At 35.4% G+C, this 17,985-nt stretch overlaps 1 protein-coding gene across 2 annotated transcripts in view; it reads left to right on the top strand.

Moving 5' to 3' along the window:
- The window catches only part of LOC123528843 (DNA/RNA-binding protein KIN17-like), a 52,256-nt gene extending 35,283 nt beyond the window's left edge, over positions 1–16,973 (top strand). The window contains exons 6-11 of one of the 2 annotated variants that reach the window (XM_045308869.2): positions 4,116–4,262; positions 9,001–9,043; positions 10,592–10,862; positions 11,637–11,736; positions 14,913–15,013; positions 16,007–16,973. In XM_045308869.2, the coding sequence (XP_045164804.2) occupies positions 4,116–4,262; positions 9,001–9,043; positions 10,592–10,862; positions 11,637–11,736; positions 14,913–15,013; positions 16,007–16,078 (734 nt within the window). In that variant the 3' untranslated portion in view covers positions 16,079–16,973. The remainder of the gene's footprint in view (positions 1–4,115; positions 4,263–9,000; positions 9,044–10,591; positions 10,863–11,636; positions 11,737–14,912; positions 15,014–16,006) is intronic. The other variant, XM_053521883.1, reaches the window with a different exon arrangement.
- The last annotated feature ends 1,012 nt before the right edge of the window (positions 16,974–17,985 follow it).

Here is a 17,985-nt window from a genome sequence, read left to right as displayed (position 1 = left end):
TATCTTGATGATATATAGGTCAAGTTTGAAACTGGGTCAACTGCGATCAAAAACTAGATCAGAAGGTCTTGAAATAGAAAAACCTTGTGACCTCTCTAGAGGCCATACCCTTGAATGGATCTTCATGAAAATTGGTCAGAATGTTCACCTTGATGATATCTAGGTCAAGTTTGAAACTGGGTCACGTGGCCTAAAAAACTAGGTCAGTAGGTCAGATAATAAAAAAACCTTGTGACCTCTCTAGAGGCCATACTTTTCATGGGATCTGTATGAAAGTTGGTCTGAATGTTCATCTTGATGATATCTAGATCAAGTTTGAAACTGGGTCAACTGCGGTCAAAAACTAGGTCACTAGGTCTAAAATTATTAAAATCTTATGACATCTCTAGAGGCCATATTTTTCAATGGATCTTCATGAAAATTGATCTGAATGTTCATCTTGATGATATCTAGGTCAGTTTCAAAACTGGGTTACATGCTGTCAAAAACTAGGCCAGTAGATATAAAAATAGAAAAACCTTGTGACATCTCTAGAGGCCATATTTTTCATGAGATCTTCATGAAAATTAGTGAGAATGTTCACTTTGATGATATCTAGGTAAAGTTCAAAACAGGGTCACGTACCTTCGAAAACTAGGTCAATAGTTCAAATAATAGAAAAACCTTGTGACCTCTCTAGAGACCATATTTTTCAATGGATCTTCATGAAAATTGGTCAGAATTGTTATCTTGATAATATCTAGGTCAAATTCAAAACTGGGTCACATGAGCTCAAAAACTAGGTCATTATGTCAAATAATAGAAAAAACGACGTCATACTCAAAACTGGGTCATGTAGGAAGAGGTGAGCGATTCAGGACCATCATGGTCCTCTTGATTATGATTGACCGTAGGGAAAAACCAAGACCACTTTTCTGTGGTACAACATAGATGTTACTTTCAAATTTTAGATGTATTTTAAGGTATCTCTACCTGGTAAGGAGTTTTTTTGTGGACAAAGAAAAACAAAAGAATTACAATAATAAAAGATTAATTACTTAAAAAAAAAACATTGTAAACAACCACAAAATTAAAATTCCATTTGCAAATACAGGTGCTAGTGTAAAGAAATTTGCTGTGACGGGTGTATATTGTGACATTCTGGCACTCTTGTTAATTATGGTTTTTAATCATACTGTAAAATAAATGAGGTGTTGTATGTCAAAGAATCACTACAAGAACCTCAAAGTTTGATTTTTTTTTCAATGTCTCTCATTAGTAGGTTGTTTTTTTTTTTAGCTCACCTGAGCAATGCTCAGGTGAGTTTTTCTGATCGCTTGATGTCCGGCGTCCGTCGTCCGTCGTCTGTCATCTGTCGTCTGTCAACATTTAGCTTGTGTATGCGATAGAGGCTGTATTTTTCAATTAATCTTCATGAATATTGGTCAGAATGATAACCTTGATGAAATCTAGGCCGAGTTCGAAAATGGGTCATCTCGGGTCAAAAACTAGGTCACTAGGTCAAATCAAAGAAAAACCTTGTGTATGCGATAGAGACTGTATTTTTCATTTAATCTTCATGAATATTGGTCAGAATGATTACTTTGATGAAATCTAGGTCGAGTTCGAAAATGGGTCATCTCGGGTCAAAAACTAGGTCACTAGGTCAAATCAAAGAAAAACCTTGTGTATGCGATAGAGGTGGTATTTTTCAATTAATCTTCATGAATATTGGTCAGAATGATAACCTTGATGAAATCTAAGCCGAGTTCGAAAATGGGTCATCTCGAGTCAAAAACTAGGTCACTAGGTCAAATCAAAGAAAAACCTTGTGTATGCGATAGAGGCTGTATTTTTCAATTCTTCTTCATGAATATTGGTCAGAATGATAACCTTGATGAAATCTAGGCCGAGTTCGAAAATGGGTCATTTCGGGTCAAAAACTAGGTCACTAGGTCAAATCAAAGAAAAACCTTGTGTATGCGATAGAGGCTGTATTTTTCAATTGATCTTCATGAATTTTGGTCAGAATGATTGCCTTGATGAAATCTAGGCCGAGTTCGAAAATGGGTCATCTCGGGTCAAAAACTAGGTCACTAGGTCAAATCAAAGAAAAACCTTGTGTATGCGATAGAGGCGGTATTTTTCAATTGATCTTCATGAATTTTCGTCAGAATGATAACCTTGAAGAAATCTAGGCCAAGTTCGAAAATGGGTCATCTGGGGTCAAAAACTAGGTCACTAGGTCATATCACATAAAAACCTTGTGTATGCGATAGAGGCTGTATTTTCAATTGATCTTCATGAATTTTGGTCAGAATGATTGCCTTGATGAAATCTAGGCCGAGTTCGAAAATGGGTCATCTGGGGTCAAAAACTAGGTCACTAGGTCAAATCAAAGAAAAACCTTGTGTATGCAATAGAGGCTGTATTTTTCAACTGATCTTCATGAAATTTAGCCAGAATGATTACCTTGATAAAATCTAGACTGATTTCGAAAATGGGTCATCTGGGGTCAAAAACTAGGTCACTAGGTCAAATCGAAGAAAAACATTGTGTATGCAATAGAGGATGTATTTTTCAATTGATCTTCATGAAATTTGGTCAGAGTGATTGCCTTGATGAAAACTAGGTCGGTTTTGAATATGGGTTATCTGAGGTCAAAAACTAGGTCACTAGGTCAAATTAAAGAAAAATCTTGTGTATGCGATAGAGACTGTTTTTTTCAGTTGATATTTATGAAATTTGGTCAGGTTGATTGCCTTAATGAAATCTAGGTCGAATTTGAATATGGGTCATCTGAGGTCAAAAACTAGGTCACTTGGTCAAATCAAAGGAAAAACTTCTGTATGTGATAGAGGCTGTATTTTTCAGTTGATCTTCATGAATTTTGGTCAGAATGATTGCCTTGATAAAATCTAGGTCGAGTTTGAACATGGGTCATCTAGGGTCAAAAACTAGGTCATATCTAAGAAAATGCTTGTTTTATCGCAAGAGACCAATTTTTTGGTCCAATCTTAATGAAAATTGGTCAGAATATTTGTTTCCATGAAATCACTAGGTCAAACATGTTTTACACTGTTATGGAGTGTTTCTTAGGTGAGCGACCTAGGGCCATCTTGGCCCTCTTGTCAAATTTTGTAAATTGAAGACACACTTGTACATCTGGAGGCATGCTTCTTTAAGTAAGTTGTTGACTTATTGAATAATTTTCACCACATCCATGTGAGAATTGTAACTTTACCAAGGGTTGAAATGTGTTGAAACTTGCTGTATTGTTTCGGGTTGTTATTGTCTCTGCCAGGTGGAGCTGCTAACCATGAAATTGCTAAATTAAGCTTGTGCTAATGTTACCCGATCTGCAGTACTATATTTTTTCAGTAGAAGGAAGCAAATTTGGACAGTATTTGTTGGTCTGCATGTACAAAATATGATAAGATTACATTGTACACTGTCAGGTTCAAGCACTGTGCAGCTATAGCACCTCTACTTAGCAAATTATCACCTTAGAAATGGTCACCAGGTGAAACTACATATTCCAAGAATGTTTAACTCTGAAATATTCTTTGGGCCTCTGTGGCTGAGCTGTTAAGGTCATTACTTAGAATCACTTGCCCCTAATTGCTGTGAGTTCAAAACCTTGCTTGGAGTAAACAGATTTTTTTCTATTCATCAAGCTCACTTACCTTATGTTGTTGGTTCTACCCAGGTACACCCGTGTCAGAAATAATCCCCTGAGTGGCATGTGAGGGTCTTGCTCCACCACACCCACTTATTTCAATAGGGTGAGTGCAGTTCTACAGATCGCGGGGTCACAAGTTCGATCCTTGGGCAAGGCTTATGTTCTCCATGGCAATATTGTATAAGACATTGTGTCTGAAATCATTCATCCTCCACCTCTGATACATGTGGGGAAGTTGGCAGCCACTTGCATAGAACAGGTTTGTACTGGTACAGAATCCAGGAACACTGGTTAACTGCCCACCATTATATAACTGAAATATTGTTGAAAAACGGCGTTAAACCCAAAACAAGGAAACTTGCTCCACCATCGGAAGCTAGAAAGTCATTGTATGACCTCATTTGTCTCCGTATGACTTAAAATCAACTTAACAAAACAGTTTGTAATTTTCTAGATAAAGTCAAAGAGCGAATGGACATGGATGACAATGAGAGGATGGCAAAGCTGATACAGGAACAGGTAGAGAGAGGTGCTAAAGCTGAAAAGAATTTAAAGGAATCAGAATATACTGAGCTGAAAAGGGAAAATGAAGATGAAAAAGGTCTGTTCTATGAAATTGAAATATTCGCTGTTACGCATTAGGCAAAAAATTGTAAGATATTTTATGCCTTAATTTCATATTTGAAAATAGGAACATGTTCCATATGGTTACTTATGTGTCACATATAAGTCACTGGGACGTTAGAATATTGAAGGCTTAATTGTCACTGGGATGTTAGAATATGAAAGTCTAAATTTACTGACAGTATTAACTTTCATGGAATAACAGTCAGTAGAGGAGTATACACATCCTCACTAACAAGAACTGAGCAGTAAGTTTGACAGTGCAGCACATATTATTGACTTTGTCTGGAATATGCTTATCATACAATATGTTCACTTGAGATTAAGTTTGTTTTGTTTCAATTTAATGGACCTACTTGATGTAAAAGCTATTTCAGTCACATAATATTGCTATAATTTCAAGCTGCACATAACTTTATTCTTAACTACATTTTATGAAATTTAAATTGGCTCCAACAAAGCCTTTCCTATTTACATTCAAATTTTGGTACTCATTGACAATCTTTTATTTCATATGCAATCTAATTTTTGTAGGAAACATCTCAAATATTTGTACAATAAATAAATCAAAATGTACTTCAGAGAATTTAGCCCTTTTGTTTGTTTGTTTTGGATTTAACGCCGTTTTTCAACAGTATTTCAGTTATGTAACGGCGGGCAGTTAACCTAACCAGAGTTCCTGGATTCTGTACCAGTACAAACCTGTTCTCTGCAAGTAACTGCCAACTTCCCCACATGAAATAGAGGTGGAGAACGAATGATTTCAGACACCATGCCTTTTATCAAATCGTCACGGAGAACATACGCCTTGCCCAGGGCTCGAACTAGCGACCCCGCGATCCATAAATCTGAGCTCTCCCTACTGAACTATGCGGGCGGGCTTTTAGCCATTTACATACTCATATGATTTTCGATAACTGTTAGGACTACTTTTTGGGGTGATTTGCATCTTTATTTTCATTGGTTAATCACACGTCAATTCACGAAAATAGTCTTATGTTCTCAAATCTAGGTGGTTATGAAAACAAAACTGAAGCGATCCATATAATTGACAGCTATATACAAAGTAGTTAAGGTAGTTCTGCATGCTTGATAAACCGGAAGTGATTGCGTAACATCATTTATTCTGATAATGTAGAATAAAGCCTGGATATGGCGTACGGAAATGAAAATCATCTTATGATTGAATGGCAGACCTTTAGTAAATTTATTACAGTGGCAACATTCCTATCTTTCTAAAGTTAAAAAATGATATTAAAACATCTGACAAGTGAAATAATTCAAATAATGTCATAAAACCAGCTTGAAATGTGCGGATCACTTTAATCATGGGCAAATATCTCAAAAACAAGCACGCGGACCTATTCATTTTATTAGCTCGACTATTTGAAGAATAGTGTAGCTATTCTACTCACCCTGGCGTCGGCGTCACACCTTGGTTAAAGTTTTGCATGCAAGTACATACAGCTATCATTTAAAGGCATATAGCTTTTAAACTTATTTTTTCTTTTTCTAGGTCAATTACCAACCTCACTGGGTCAAGTTCCATAACTCTGACATGTATTTTGAGCAAATTATGCCCCCTTTCGGACTTAGAAAATCCTGGTTAAAGTTTTACATGCAAGTTACTATCTCCAAAACTAATGCAGATATTGAATTGAAACTTCACATCGAGGGCTGAGCGCGAAACTATTGTATCTTTTTTTTGTTCTTTATTTATAAAGAGTTACAATAGTTTCGCGCTCAGCCCACGACATGTGTCTTCGGGGTTATAAAACTAGTTGATAGCACCAAGTCCCATAACTCTGACCTTCATTTTGGGCAAATTATGCCCCCTTTTGGACTTACAAAATCCTGGTTAAAGTTTTGCATGCAAGTACATACAGCTATTACTAAAAGGCATATAGATTTCAAACTTATATTTTCTTTACTAAGTCAATTACCAACCTCACTGGGTCAAGTCCCATTACTCTGACATGTATTTTGAGCAAATTATGCCCCCTTTTAGACTTAGAAAATCCTGGTTAAAGTTTTACATGCAAGTTACTATCTCCAAAACTAAAGCAGATATTGAATTTAAACTTCACATGTGTCTTCGGGGTTATAAAACTAGTTGATAGCACCAAGTCCCATAACTCTGACCTTCATTTTGGGCAAATTATGCCCCCTTTTGGACTTAGAAAATCCTGGTTAAAGTTTTGCATGCAAGTTACTATCTCCAAAACTAATGCAGATATTGAATTGGAACTTAACATGTGTCTTCGGGGTTATAAAACTAGTTGATAGCACCAAGTCCCAAAACTCTGACCTTCATTTTGGGCAAATTATGCCCCCTTTTGGACTTAGAAAATCCTGGTTAAAGTTTTGCGTGCAAGTACATATAGCTATTACTAAAAGGCATATAGATTTGAAACTTATTTTTTCTTTTTCTAAGTCAATTACCAACCTCACTAGGTCAAGTCCCATTACTCTGACATGTATTTTGGGCAAATTATGCCCCCTTTTAGACTTAGAAAATTCTGGTTAAAGTTTTACATGCAAGTTACTATCTCTAAAATTAATGCAGATATTGAATTGAAACTTCACGTGTCTTCGGGGTTATAAAACTAGTTGATAGCATCAAGTCCCATAACTCTGACCTGCATTTTGGCCAAATTATTGCCCCCTTTGGACTTAGAAAATCCTGGTTAAAGTTTTGCGTGGAAGTACATACAGCTATAACTTAAAGGCATATAGATCTAAAACTTATTTTTTCTTTTTAGCTCGACTATTCAAAGAATAGTCTAGCTATTCTACTCACCCTGGCGTCGGCGTCGGTGTCACACCTTGGTTAAAGTTTTGCAAGCATGCAAGTACATATAGCTATCATTTAAAGGCATATAGCTTTGAAACTTATTTTTTCTTTTACTAGGTCAATTACCAACCTCACTGGGTCAAGTTCCATAACTCTGAGATGTATTTTGAGCAAATTATGCCCCCTTTTGGACTTAGAAAATCCTGGTTAAAGTTTTACATGCAAGTTACTATCTCCAAAACTAATGCAGGTATTGAATTGAAACTTCACATGTGTCTTTGGGGTTATAAAACTAGTTGATAGCATCAAGTCCCATAATTCTGACCTGCATTTTGGGCAAATTATGCCCCCTTTTGGACTTTGAAAATCCTGGTTAAAGTTTTGTATGCAGGTACATACAGCTATTACTTAAAGGCATATAGCTTTGAAACTTACTTTTTATTTTTCTAGATCAATTACCAACCTCACTGGGTCAAGTTCCATAACTCTGACATGTATTTTGAGCAAATTATGCCCCCTTTTAGACTTAGAAAATTCTGGTTAAAGTTTTGCATGCAAGTTACTATGTGTAGAACAAATGTAGATATTAAATTGAAACTTCACATGTGCCATTGGGGTTATAAAACTAGTTGATTGCATCAAGTCCCATTATTCCAACATGCATTTTGGTCAAATTATGTCCCCTTTTTAACAAAAAAATTCTGGTTAAAGTTTTGCATACAAGTTACTATCTCCAAAGCTAGTGCAGATACTGGATTGAAACTCTATAGATATTTTAACATTTAGGGTAACATTTTCCTGCTTCTGGGACAATAATTCGAATAGTCAAGCATTGGCTGCCTTGACAGCTCTTGTTCTAGATCAATTACCAACCTCACTGGATCAAGTCCCATAACTCTGACATGTATTTTGGGCAAATTATGCCCCCTTTTGGACTTAGAAAATTCTGGTTAAAGTTTTGCGTGCAAGATACTATCTGCACAACAAATGCAGATATTAAATTTAAACTTCACATGTGCCTTCAGGGTTATAAAAGGAGTTGATTGCATCAAGTCCCATAACTCTGACATGCATTTTGGTCAAATTATGTCCCCTTTGGAACTTAAAACGTCTGGTTAAAGTTTAGCAGTGCAGGTACTGGATTGAAACTCTTCAGATATTTTAATATTTTGGGTACAGTAATATTTTCCTGCTTCTGGTACAATATTTCGAATAGTCGAGCATTGGCTGTCTTACGGACAGCTCTTGTTTCACCATATTATAGCCCATCTGTTTATTTACAACTGTGAGAAGTTTCATTAAAAACTACATTGTAGAAAAATTTCTATTTGCGAAAATGACATGAAAATTGTGATTTTACCATAGACTCCCATTATGAAATCTTGTGTGAGGTCCAAATTTTTCGAATCAGCCTAGCATAACTCTATCTTTTTTATTTGCTGAATTTTCTAAGTATATTCTGAAGTTTTGAAAAACCACAGGGTTCCAGATAATTTTTTTGACCTGTGAGTATTTACTCATCATAATTTTTTTGAATGAGTAAAATGGTAAAATCTGAAATTGACTAGAAGTAATTTTACTCCTGAGAATTTGTAAATGTATTATGCATGTAAAACAAGCAGATTTTCTGTTTATATTATATCTTTTCTATGGTTTTAACAAAATTTACTCATTTTGTTTCACATGACATCATGGCTTCAGCACAACATCATGACAACATAGTGTTTTTGTAAAAAAAAGTGAAACAATTCTATTAGATTTACAGATTTCTGTTACATTTAAATATAAAAGTGCATACTATGCAGAAGTGACCCAATATACATAGGTTTTCCTGTCACATAGGCAGCTCTAAATTCCATATTAATGGCATAAAAATAGAAAAGGAAAAGTTAGTTTTACATTATGCATTTTTGTATTACAGTGGTAGTGTCACTTGGAGCAGCTAAAAAGGTGGAGACTGTTAAGTAAGTTTAGGTTTTTTATATATCTTTTGTTTTCAATTTCTAAAATATTTTTTCCCCGAGTGAACACCAGATCCAATTTTTCATAAGTGGTGTAGTCAGAAGTGAATATGTAAGATATGGGGTTCACAAGTGAATGATATTTTATCTTGCATGTTACTAATTTTTATACGCCCGTTTGAAAAACTGGACGTATTATGGGAACGCCCCTGGCGGGCGGGCGGGCGGGCAGCGTCCACAGACTTTGTCTGGAGCATATCTTCTTCATGCATGGAGGGATTTTGATAAAACTTGGCACAGTTGTTCACCATCATGAGACGGAGTGTCATGTGCAAGAACCAGGTCCCTAGGTCTAAGGTCAAGGTCACACTTAGAGGTCAAAGGTCAAATTCAAGAATGACTTTGTCTGGAGCGTATGTTCTTCATGAATGGAGGGATTTTGATGAAACTTGGTACAATTGTTCACCATCATGAGACGGAGTGTCATGCGCAAGAACCAGGTCCCTAGGTCTAAGGTCAAGGTCACACTTAGAGGTCAAAGGATACAAGAATGAAAACTTTGTCCGGAGCATTTCTTCTTCATGCATAGAGGGATTTTGATATAACTTGGCACAAATGTTCACCACCACGAGACGGAATGTCGTGCACAAGAACCAGGTCCCTAGGTCTAAGGTCAAGGTCACGCTTAGAGGCCAAAGGTCAGATACAAGAATAACTTTGTCTGAAGCATTTCTTTTTCATGCGTGGAGGGATTTTGATGTAACTTGGCACAATTGTACACCATCATGAGACGAAGTGTCATGCGCAGGTCTCTTCTTTAGAATTACTTCCCTTTGTTGTTACTATAAATAGCTTATATTGTAACTTTTTCATTACTAGTCGTAGGGAAAAATTGAGACCACTTTTCTGTAGTACAACATGCATGTTACATCCGATTTTGAGGTGTATTTTGACCAATCTCTACCACGTAAGGATTTTTGTGTGGACTTACAATTTTTTTTTGGATTTTTAAAAAAAAATTTTTTTAAAGATTAACTTCACTTAGTTGTTACTATAAATAACTTACATTGTAACTTTTTTATAATTGACCGTAGGGAAAAACCAAGACCACTTTTCTGTGGTACAACATAGATGTTACTTTCAAATTTTAGGTGTATTTTAAGGTATCTCTACCTGGTAAGGAGTTTTTATGTGGATTTAGGAAAACAAAAGAATTACAATAATTACTAAACAACCACAAAATCAAAATTCCATTTGCAGATACAGGTGCTAGAGTAAAGAAATTTGCTGTGACGGGCGTATATTGTGACATTCTGGCACTCTTGTTTATATTTATTTCGCATCTCAACAAACGTTTACACATTTCATTGTTTCTTACAAATGAAAAATATATTTTCGCTTCCTCTAATATTCCAATTATTTTCAATGAAAAACAAAATAAACAAGAATATTTCCGAAAATGCATTGTAACAGTTTAGATATTTTATTGCACACTATATTTTGCTTCTAACATAGAGCAGTTGTACCTTCATATTCCAATAATTATTACAGACCACTACCAGTAGAGAACCCTTTCAAAAAGCCTTTCTCTAAAGACGAAAAAGGAACTTCTACAGATAAACCTAGTACCAGCCAAAAAGACAGTAAACAGTCAAAAGCTGGAGACAAGAGAAAATCTGCTCTCGATGAAATAATGGAGTTTGAGGAACAAAAGAAAGAAAAAATGAACAGAAAGGACTATTGGTTACATGAAGATATTATTGTGAAAGTTATATCTAAAAAGCTTGGTGATAAATATTACAAGCAGAAAGCTTATGTAAAGGTTTGTAGTTGATCTTGATAAAATATTTCAAAACCATTGCTGTAATGGTATAAGTTTTTCAAAAGCAAGCTTTTATGCAATCTTTACAAAGCTGCCACTAGTTTGGTTGTTTCTAGTGCTTGTCAGTCTCCATTTCGAGTAGTGAATACTAGTACTATGCAATTACTGCTTTTTAGTTTAGGTCAATAGAGATTATTATGAATAGATAATAATAGTGATAGAGGATATTACATGAGTGTCTTTCATACTGAATTTATTAAACGAGTTGAATAAAATTATAAAATGCGAGGCTCTGCCGAGCATTTCATCAATTTTATTCAATGAGTTTAATAAATTCAACATGGAAAGTCACAAATGTAATATTCTTTTTATGACATGTTAGCCTTTCTTGTCGAAACATCAAAAAATCGACATTCTTTTACTATATAAACAAGACAATTTGACCGACGTCACCTATACTATAAATGACGTCGACGTCAAAGCTTTATTACACTAGTGTATTATCATTTTTATTTAATGGCTTTATTACACTCCCACGATGTCAAACATGTGATAAAATCAGATATTTGATATAAAGTCAAACCTGTATTAACCAGCCAATGGTGGGACTGAGGCTGTCTGCTAAAGGCAGGTGACTGTGTAAGACAAGTTAAAATTAGAATAAAAAGTAAAATTGGAAAGTTGGTTAACTGGCTGCATAAGCCAAGAGGTCGCTTAATACAGATGGCCATTAAGGCAGGTTCAAATGTATTATCAAACAGTCCTTTATTGTAGAAAGTGGAGGACCTTTATGGAGGAATCATTAAGATGCTAGACTCTGGAGATAAAGTGAAGGTAGACCAGTCACATCTAGAGACAGTCATACCTGCAACAGGTAATATAAAATATACCAGAAACCTGTTCTTGAAGAGGAAATGAAAGTAAATATGTTCCCATATTAAGTTTGAGCCATGCTAGGAACAGGTCACTTCATTAAGAGAAGAGTTGCATCTATTTTACATTCATCTGGTAAATTCTTCGTAGTTGTCTCCCCATGTCAGAAATAATGCCTAGACATTTTAAACCCCCACCAAACTTTGTCTTGGGGTTAGGGGAGCTATGTGGGAATCACTGTGTCCCTTCCCCTCCCTTCCGTAATGCCAAAAGAGATATCATTTTTAAACTTAAAATGTGTGTATAGGGTTGTTAAGGCTAGTTCTCATACCAGGTCCCTTAATTTGCTGACTTGTTTTGACAAAATCATTTTCCCCATTCTGTTGGAAAATGTCATAAAAATGTCATTTTTCAATTAATGCTTTTGGTTGAAACTTCACACAAACCTTTGAAAATGAAATTTTATAAGTTGAGTCCCATCAGTTTACCTTTTATTTTTAGCTCACCTGTCACAAAGTGACAAGGTGAGCTTTTGTGATCGCGCGGTGTCCGTCGTCCGTCCGTGCGTCCGTCCGTGCGTGCGTCCGTAAACTTTTGCTTGTGACCACTCTAGAGGTCACATTTTTCATGGCATCTTTATGAAAGTTGGTCAGAATATCTAGGTCAAGTTCGAAACTGGGTCACGTGCCATCAAAAACTAGGTCAGTAGGTCTAAAAATAGAAAAACCTTGTGACCTCTCTAGAGGCCATATATTTCACAAGATCTTCATGAAAATTGGTCAGAATGTTCACCTTGATGATATCTAGGTCAAGTTCGAAACTGGGTCACGTGGGGTCAAAAACTAGGTCAGTAGGTCTAAAAATAAAAAAACCTTGTGACCTCTCTAGAGGCCATATTTTTCATGAGATCTTCATGAATATTGGTCAGAATGTTTATCTTGATGATATCTAGGTCAAGTTCGAAACTGGGTCACGTAGGGTCAAAAACTAGGTCATTAGGTCTAAAAATAGAAAAACCTTGTGACCTCTCTAGAGGCCATATTTCTCAATGCATCTTCATGAAAATTGGTCAGAATGTTCATCTTGATGATATCTAGGTCAAGTTCGAAACTGGGTCACGTGGGGTCAAAAACTAGGTCAGTAGATCTAAAAATAGAAAAACCTTGTGACCTCTCTAGAGGCCATAATTTTCATGAGATCTTCATGAATATTGGCCAGAATGTTCACCTTGATGATATCTAGGTCAAGTTCGAAACTGGGTCATGTGGGGTCAAAAACTAGGTCAGTAGATCTAAAAATAGAAAAACCTTGTGACCTCTCTAGTGGCCATATTTCTCAATGGATCTTCATGAAAATTGGTCAGAATGTTCACCTTGATGATTTCTAGGTCAAGTTCGAAACTGGGTCATGTGCGGTCAAAAACTAGGTCAGTAGGTCTAAAAATAGGAAAACCTTGTGACCTCCCTAGAGGCGATATTTTTCAATGGATCTTCATGAAAATTGGTCAGAATGTTAACCTTGAAGATATCTAGGTCAAGTTCGAAACTGGGTCACATGGGGTTAAAAACTAGGTCAGTAGATCTAAAAATAGAAAAACCTTGTGACCTCTCTAGAGGCCATATTTTTCATGAGATCTTCATGAATATTGGTCAGAATGTTCATCTTGATGATATCTAAGTCAGATTCGAAACTGGGTCACGTGGGGTCAAAAACTAGGTCAGTTGGTCTAAAAATAGAAAAAACCTTGTGACCTCTCTAGAGGCCATATTTCTCAATGGATCTTCATGAAAATTGGTGAGAATGTTCAGCTTGATGATATCTAGGTCAGGTTCATAACTGGGTCATGTGCGGTCAAAAACTAGGTCAGTAGGTCGAAAAATAGAAAAACCTTGTGACCTCTCTAGAGGCCATATTTTTCACGAGATCTTCATGAAAATTGGTGAGAATGTTCACCTTGATGATATCTAGGTCAAGTTTAAAAGTGGGTCACGTGCCTTCAAAAACTAGGTCATTAGGTCAAATAATAGAAAAACCTTGTGACCTCTCTAGAGGCCATATTTTTCAATGGATCTTCATAAAAATTGGTCAGAATTTTTTATCTTGATGATATCTAGGTCACATGTGCTCAAAAACTAGGTCACTATGTCAAATAATAGAAATAACGATGTCATACTCAGTTGAACACTGGGTCATGTGGAGATAGGTGAGCGATTCAGGACCATCATGGTCCTCTTGTTTTGTTTTCTTTGAACATCTCTAAAACAAGTGAAGATACTGCAGTAGAACATTGAAACAGGGTGTAAAGACCGTAAGTAAAATTCACACAGCAGGTCCAGTACCTCTTGTTTTGACAAAATTTCCCTTTTGGCACTTATGACTGAAGACAATTTTTTTTAATCCAGTGAAGAGAATTGAAGGTTACTTGATACAATGTAAGATGAAAACAAAATAATGTTAAACACACAAGAACAATTACTTTTTCTTGAAGAAGTATAAAGTTACCTCCCGGATTGAATATAAAGAATGGCCTAGTGGTTAAGGTTGCTGACTTCAAGCCACTTGCCCCACACAGATGTGGGTTTGAAACCTTGTTTGGAATGTAGAATTCTTGATGTGAGGAAGCCATCCAGCTGGCATACTGAAGGTCTGTGGTTCACCCAGATACTGCCCATCTTGCTATATTGCACAAAGGTATTTCTGTATCACCAATAGCTAGAAAAGTCCCCATATGACCTAAATTATGTTAGTGTGACTTTAAACCCAACAAAATAAATGAAGATACACCTTTTGTGGAGGTATGAATCACATTTAGATTTAGCTCTACTTTAAACTTGATGTTCAAAATGATGTGTCTTTAATTGTAATTGTGTTTCATAACCAAACAAATAAAGAAAAGATCACTGTTTCACAGCTGTCTAGTTAGCTTTCTTGTGTGTTTAATCAGTAAATTATGTGCAAGAATACTCACATTGTTCCCCTGTGTATGTAATTGTAGTTTGACATATTTATTTTAATGAAATGCCAGTTTTCATCATGGTTTTAGATGTATTACTGTTATATTTACTTACCAGTACAAATATGAAATTCTTCAGTATTGCACTGTTGATAAATTCTTGTACATGTATTCTATCCTATAGTAAGAAAAGTAAATGCCATTACCCTTCCTTTCTGTAATAGGTAAGACAGTGTTGATTGTAAATGGTGCCTACAGAGGCCAGGCAGCTAAATTGGAGAGCATCAATGAGAAAAAGTTCAGCTGTACAGTTTCATTAAGTTCAGTAAGTATGATGCAACCTCTGTAGTAAGTATTATAGAAGATCTTTATTAAGTATGGGAGCCTCCGTGGCCGAGTGGTAAAGGTCTCTGACTCCAGATCACTTGCCACTCTTTGATGTGGGTTTGAGCCTCATTCGGGGCGTTGAATTCTTCATGTGAGGAAGCTATCCAACTGGCTTATGGAAGGTCGGTGGTTCTACCTAAGTGCCCACTCGTGATGAAATAATGCATGGAGGGGCACCTGGGGTCTTCCTCCACCATCAAAGCTGGAAAGTCGCCATATTGACCAATAATTGTGTCGGTGTGACGTTAAACAGATAAATTATTAAGTATGGTATAACCCCTTTAGTAAGAATGATGCAACCTCACTAACAAGTATGATGCAACCACATCTTTATAAATTAGAGAGTATGATGTAACCTCTTTATGAAGCAACCCCCGTTATGATAATCATAATGCAGCCATTGCAAATTATTAAGTATTGTTGTGTGTCTTTAGTATAATATACCCTCTTTATTATGATGTAACCATTTTATTAAGTGTAATGCAACCTCTTTAGAGTAAACATAGGTAGAAAGTTGCTATGGAGAGACATAAATTAAAGTTGTATCTGATGGGAAAGAAAACATGCCTTTATTGAAATGTGTTCTTGTTTAGAGGGGTCATTAACGGAGCATATACTGTGTGTAAACGGTTATCTAATTGTTTGATTGTTTCATATTGAATCTATCACTGGAGTTTACATTGAGATAGTGATTACTTGAAGACCAAAATAAGTTGACCACTATCACAGAGGTCTTTTGCTCCATTCCCAGTATATTCAAAGCACATTATTTTTAATGCTGTCATTTACATCATTTAGTTTTAAATTCCAGTTACAAACACATAATAATTAAATGAAAACATTTTAGCATTTGCTTCAAACTTGATAAGTTTGCTATGTCAAATATTTTTCATTTTTATGTGGTAAAGTTTATTATCATGTTTTATATCAGGGGCCCTTGAAAGGCAGACTTCTGGAGAACATACCCTATGAGGACATATGCAAAATTTACCAGCCATCATGACATATGCTACATGTATATATTATTCTGCTAGAGACAAAGTGTTGAAAGACCTGAACTGATAAAAGATAGCCATTGTGAAGAGGCTTACAAATTCAAACTAATACAAAATAAATAAAAATATTCTTTTGAGTACTTTATGTTTATTTGGGTAATGATTATACATTGATCTGTCTTGCCCATTTATCTGTATTTCCATCTGACAAATGTAAGTATAAGAAAATAAGAAACTGTGCAGACATCTGCAACTTGAAGGAATCGTATATTTTTATATAAGTAATCCAAATTTTTTGTAAGATATTGTTTGAGTTAATATCAGTTCCATGATTCTGTTCACAGTAATAAATATTATATATTTAAAAGCTGGAAGAATTTGCAAAATATGTAATCTAAATATTGTGCTTGTGACTTGATCAACACCATTGGCTGAAACATTGTCACAGAGAATATAATGAAAAAGTCACAGAGAATATAATGAAAAAGTTTTTAAAAAGTGTTTTCAATTTTTAAACTTCGTTTCAGATTAGGTGGTTGTTTTGTGGTATTCCAAGCCAATTTACAACCACAGTACATGTATAGATATATATTGCATCATTAAAGGGAGGTAATGTGAGTACAAAATACTAGAATAACCTGTTTGGTAACTATGTCCAGCTTAGTAAGTTGTGAAATATAATAATTAGATAACAGTAAATTTGTAGGCAATTCTGTAAGATGAAGTAAACTTGTATGTTTGTGTAAGTAATAAAGTATATAAAATCCTTTATCAGATTTTCGGATTTTTTTGAGATAAGGCTAGTGTTGCCTTATATCATCATTTGCCTGTTGAATCAAAAACAAACAAAAAAGAGCTACATGTATTATGTTGGACATAAAAATAAATTATGTATTTTACAAACAGGTCTTGTTTAATTTCTGTTGATCAGCTATGATTATACAGAATGTTTTATTCAATTTTCAAAAAATTGGTCATTTCCCTTTCTGTAATCCAAAGAAGGAAACTAAATGTCTTGTATTTGTTATATGGCTGCATATTGCATATCCGTTGACCTTCCAGTTTAAATGAAGCATTATGGGGAGACATGAGCTTTTACCACAAGCCCTGTCTACTTGGTTTTGTCATATTTTTTACCTTGATATATCTTTAGGAAAATAGTTTTCTGTCAGTCTGGCTTGGACAAAATATTACAAGATTTAATTGAAACTTTTTTTTTCTTATGCATATGCTAATGTTTAAAATGATTGTTGTGATTTTAAGATATATGCCAAAGTTAATTCCACTCACCTTAATAATATCAAAGTCTTGGAAGTCTGGTGGGGATTGCTTTTGGTACATTTATTTTTTTTGTTTTATATAATGACTGTGTGCCTCGATGCCACTCATTATCATCTGGGATGTAGCAGGTAATACCTGAATTTACATTCTGCCTGTCAAAAATGTCATATCATTGCACAACATGCAATTTTATAAAACTTACCAGTGGAACAATTCTGTAACAAGAACAAAGGACAACAGGAGACAATTTTCATGTCAAACACAATTAAAAAGTTCTACAGTGAAATATCAATATTTACTGCCTTAACATTATAGATATTAAAGGTACTTAAGAACTTTTTAATAATAGACTGCTGATCTACTAGTAAAAAAATCAATGCCAGTATATTAAATGAGCCGTGCTATGAGAAAACCAACATAGTGCATTAGTGCATTTTCGACCAACATTGATCCAGACCAGCCTGCACATCCATGCAGTCTGGTCAGGATCCATGCTGGTCGCTAACAGTTTCTCAAATTGCAATAGGCTTTGGAAGCGAACAGCATGGATCCTGACCAGACTGCTCGAATGCGCAGACTGGTCTGGATCCATGATGGTCACAAATGCACTATGTTGGTTTTCTTATGATGCGGC

This window comes from Mercenaria mercenaria, chromosome 13, assembly GCF_021730395.1.
Source record: "Mercenaria mercenaria strain notata chromosome 13, MADL_Memer_1, whole genome shotgun sequence".
Taxonomy (NCBI): domain Eukaryota; kingdom Metazoa; phylum Mollusca; class Bivalvia; order Venerida; family Veneridae; genus Mercenaria; species Mercenaria mercenaria.
This window is presented reverse-complemented; position numbering and strand designations above follow the sequence as displayed.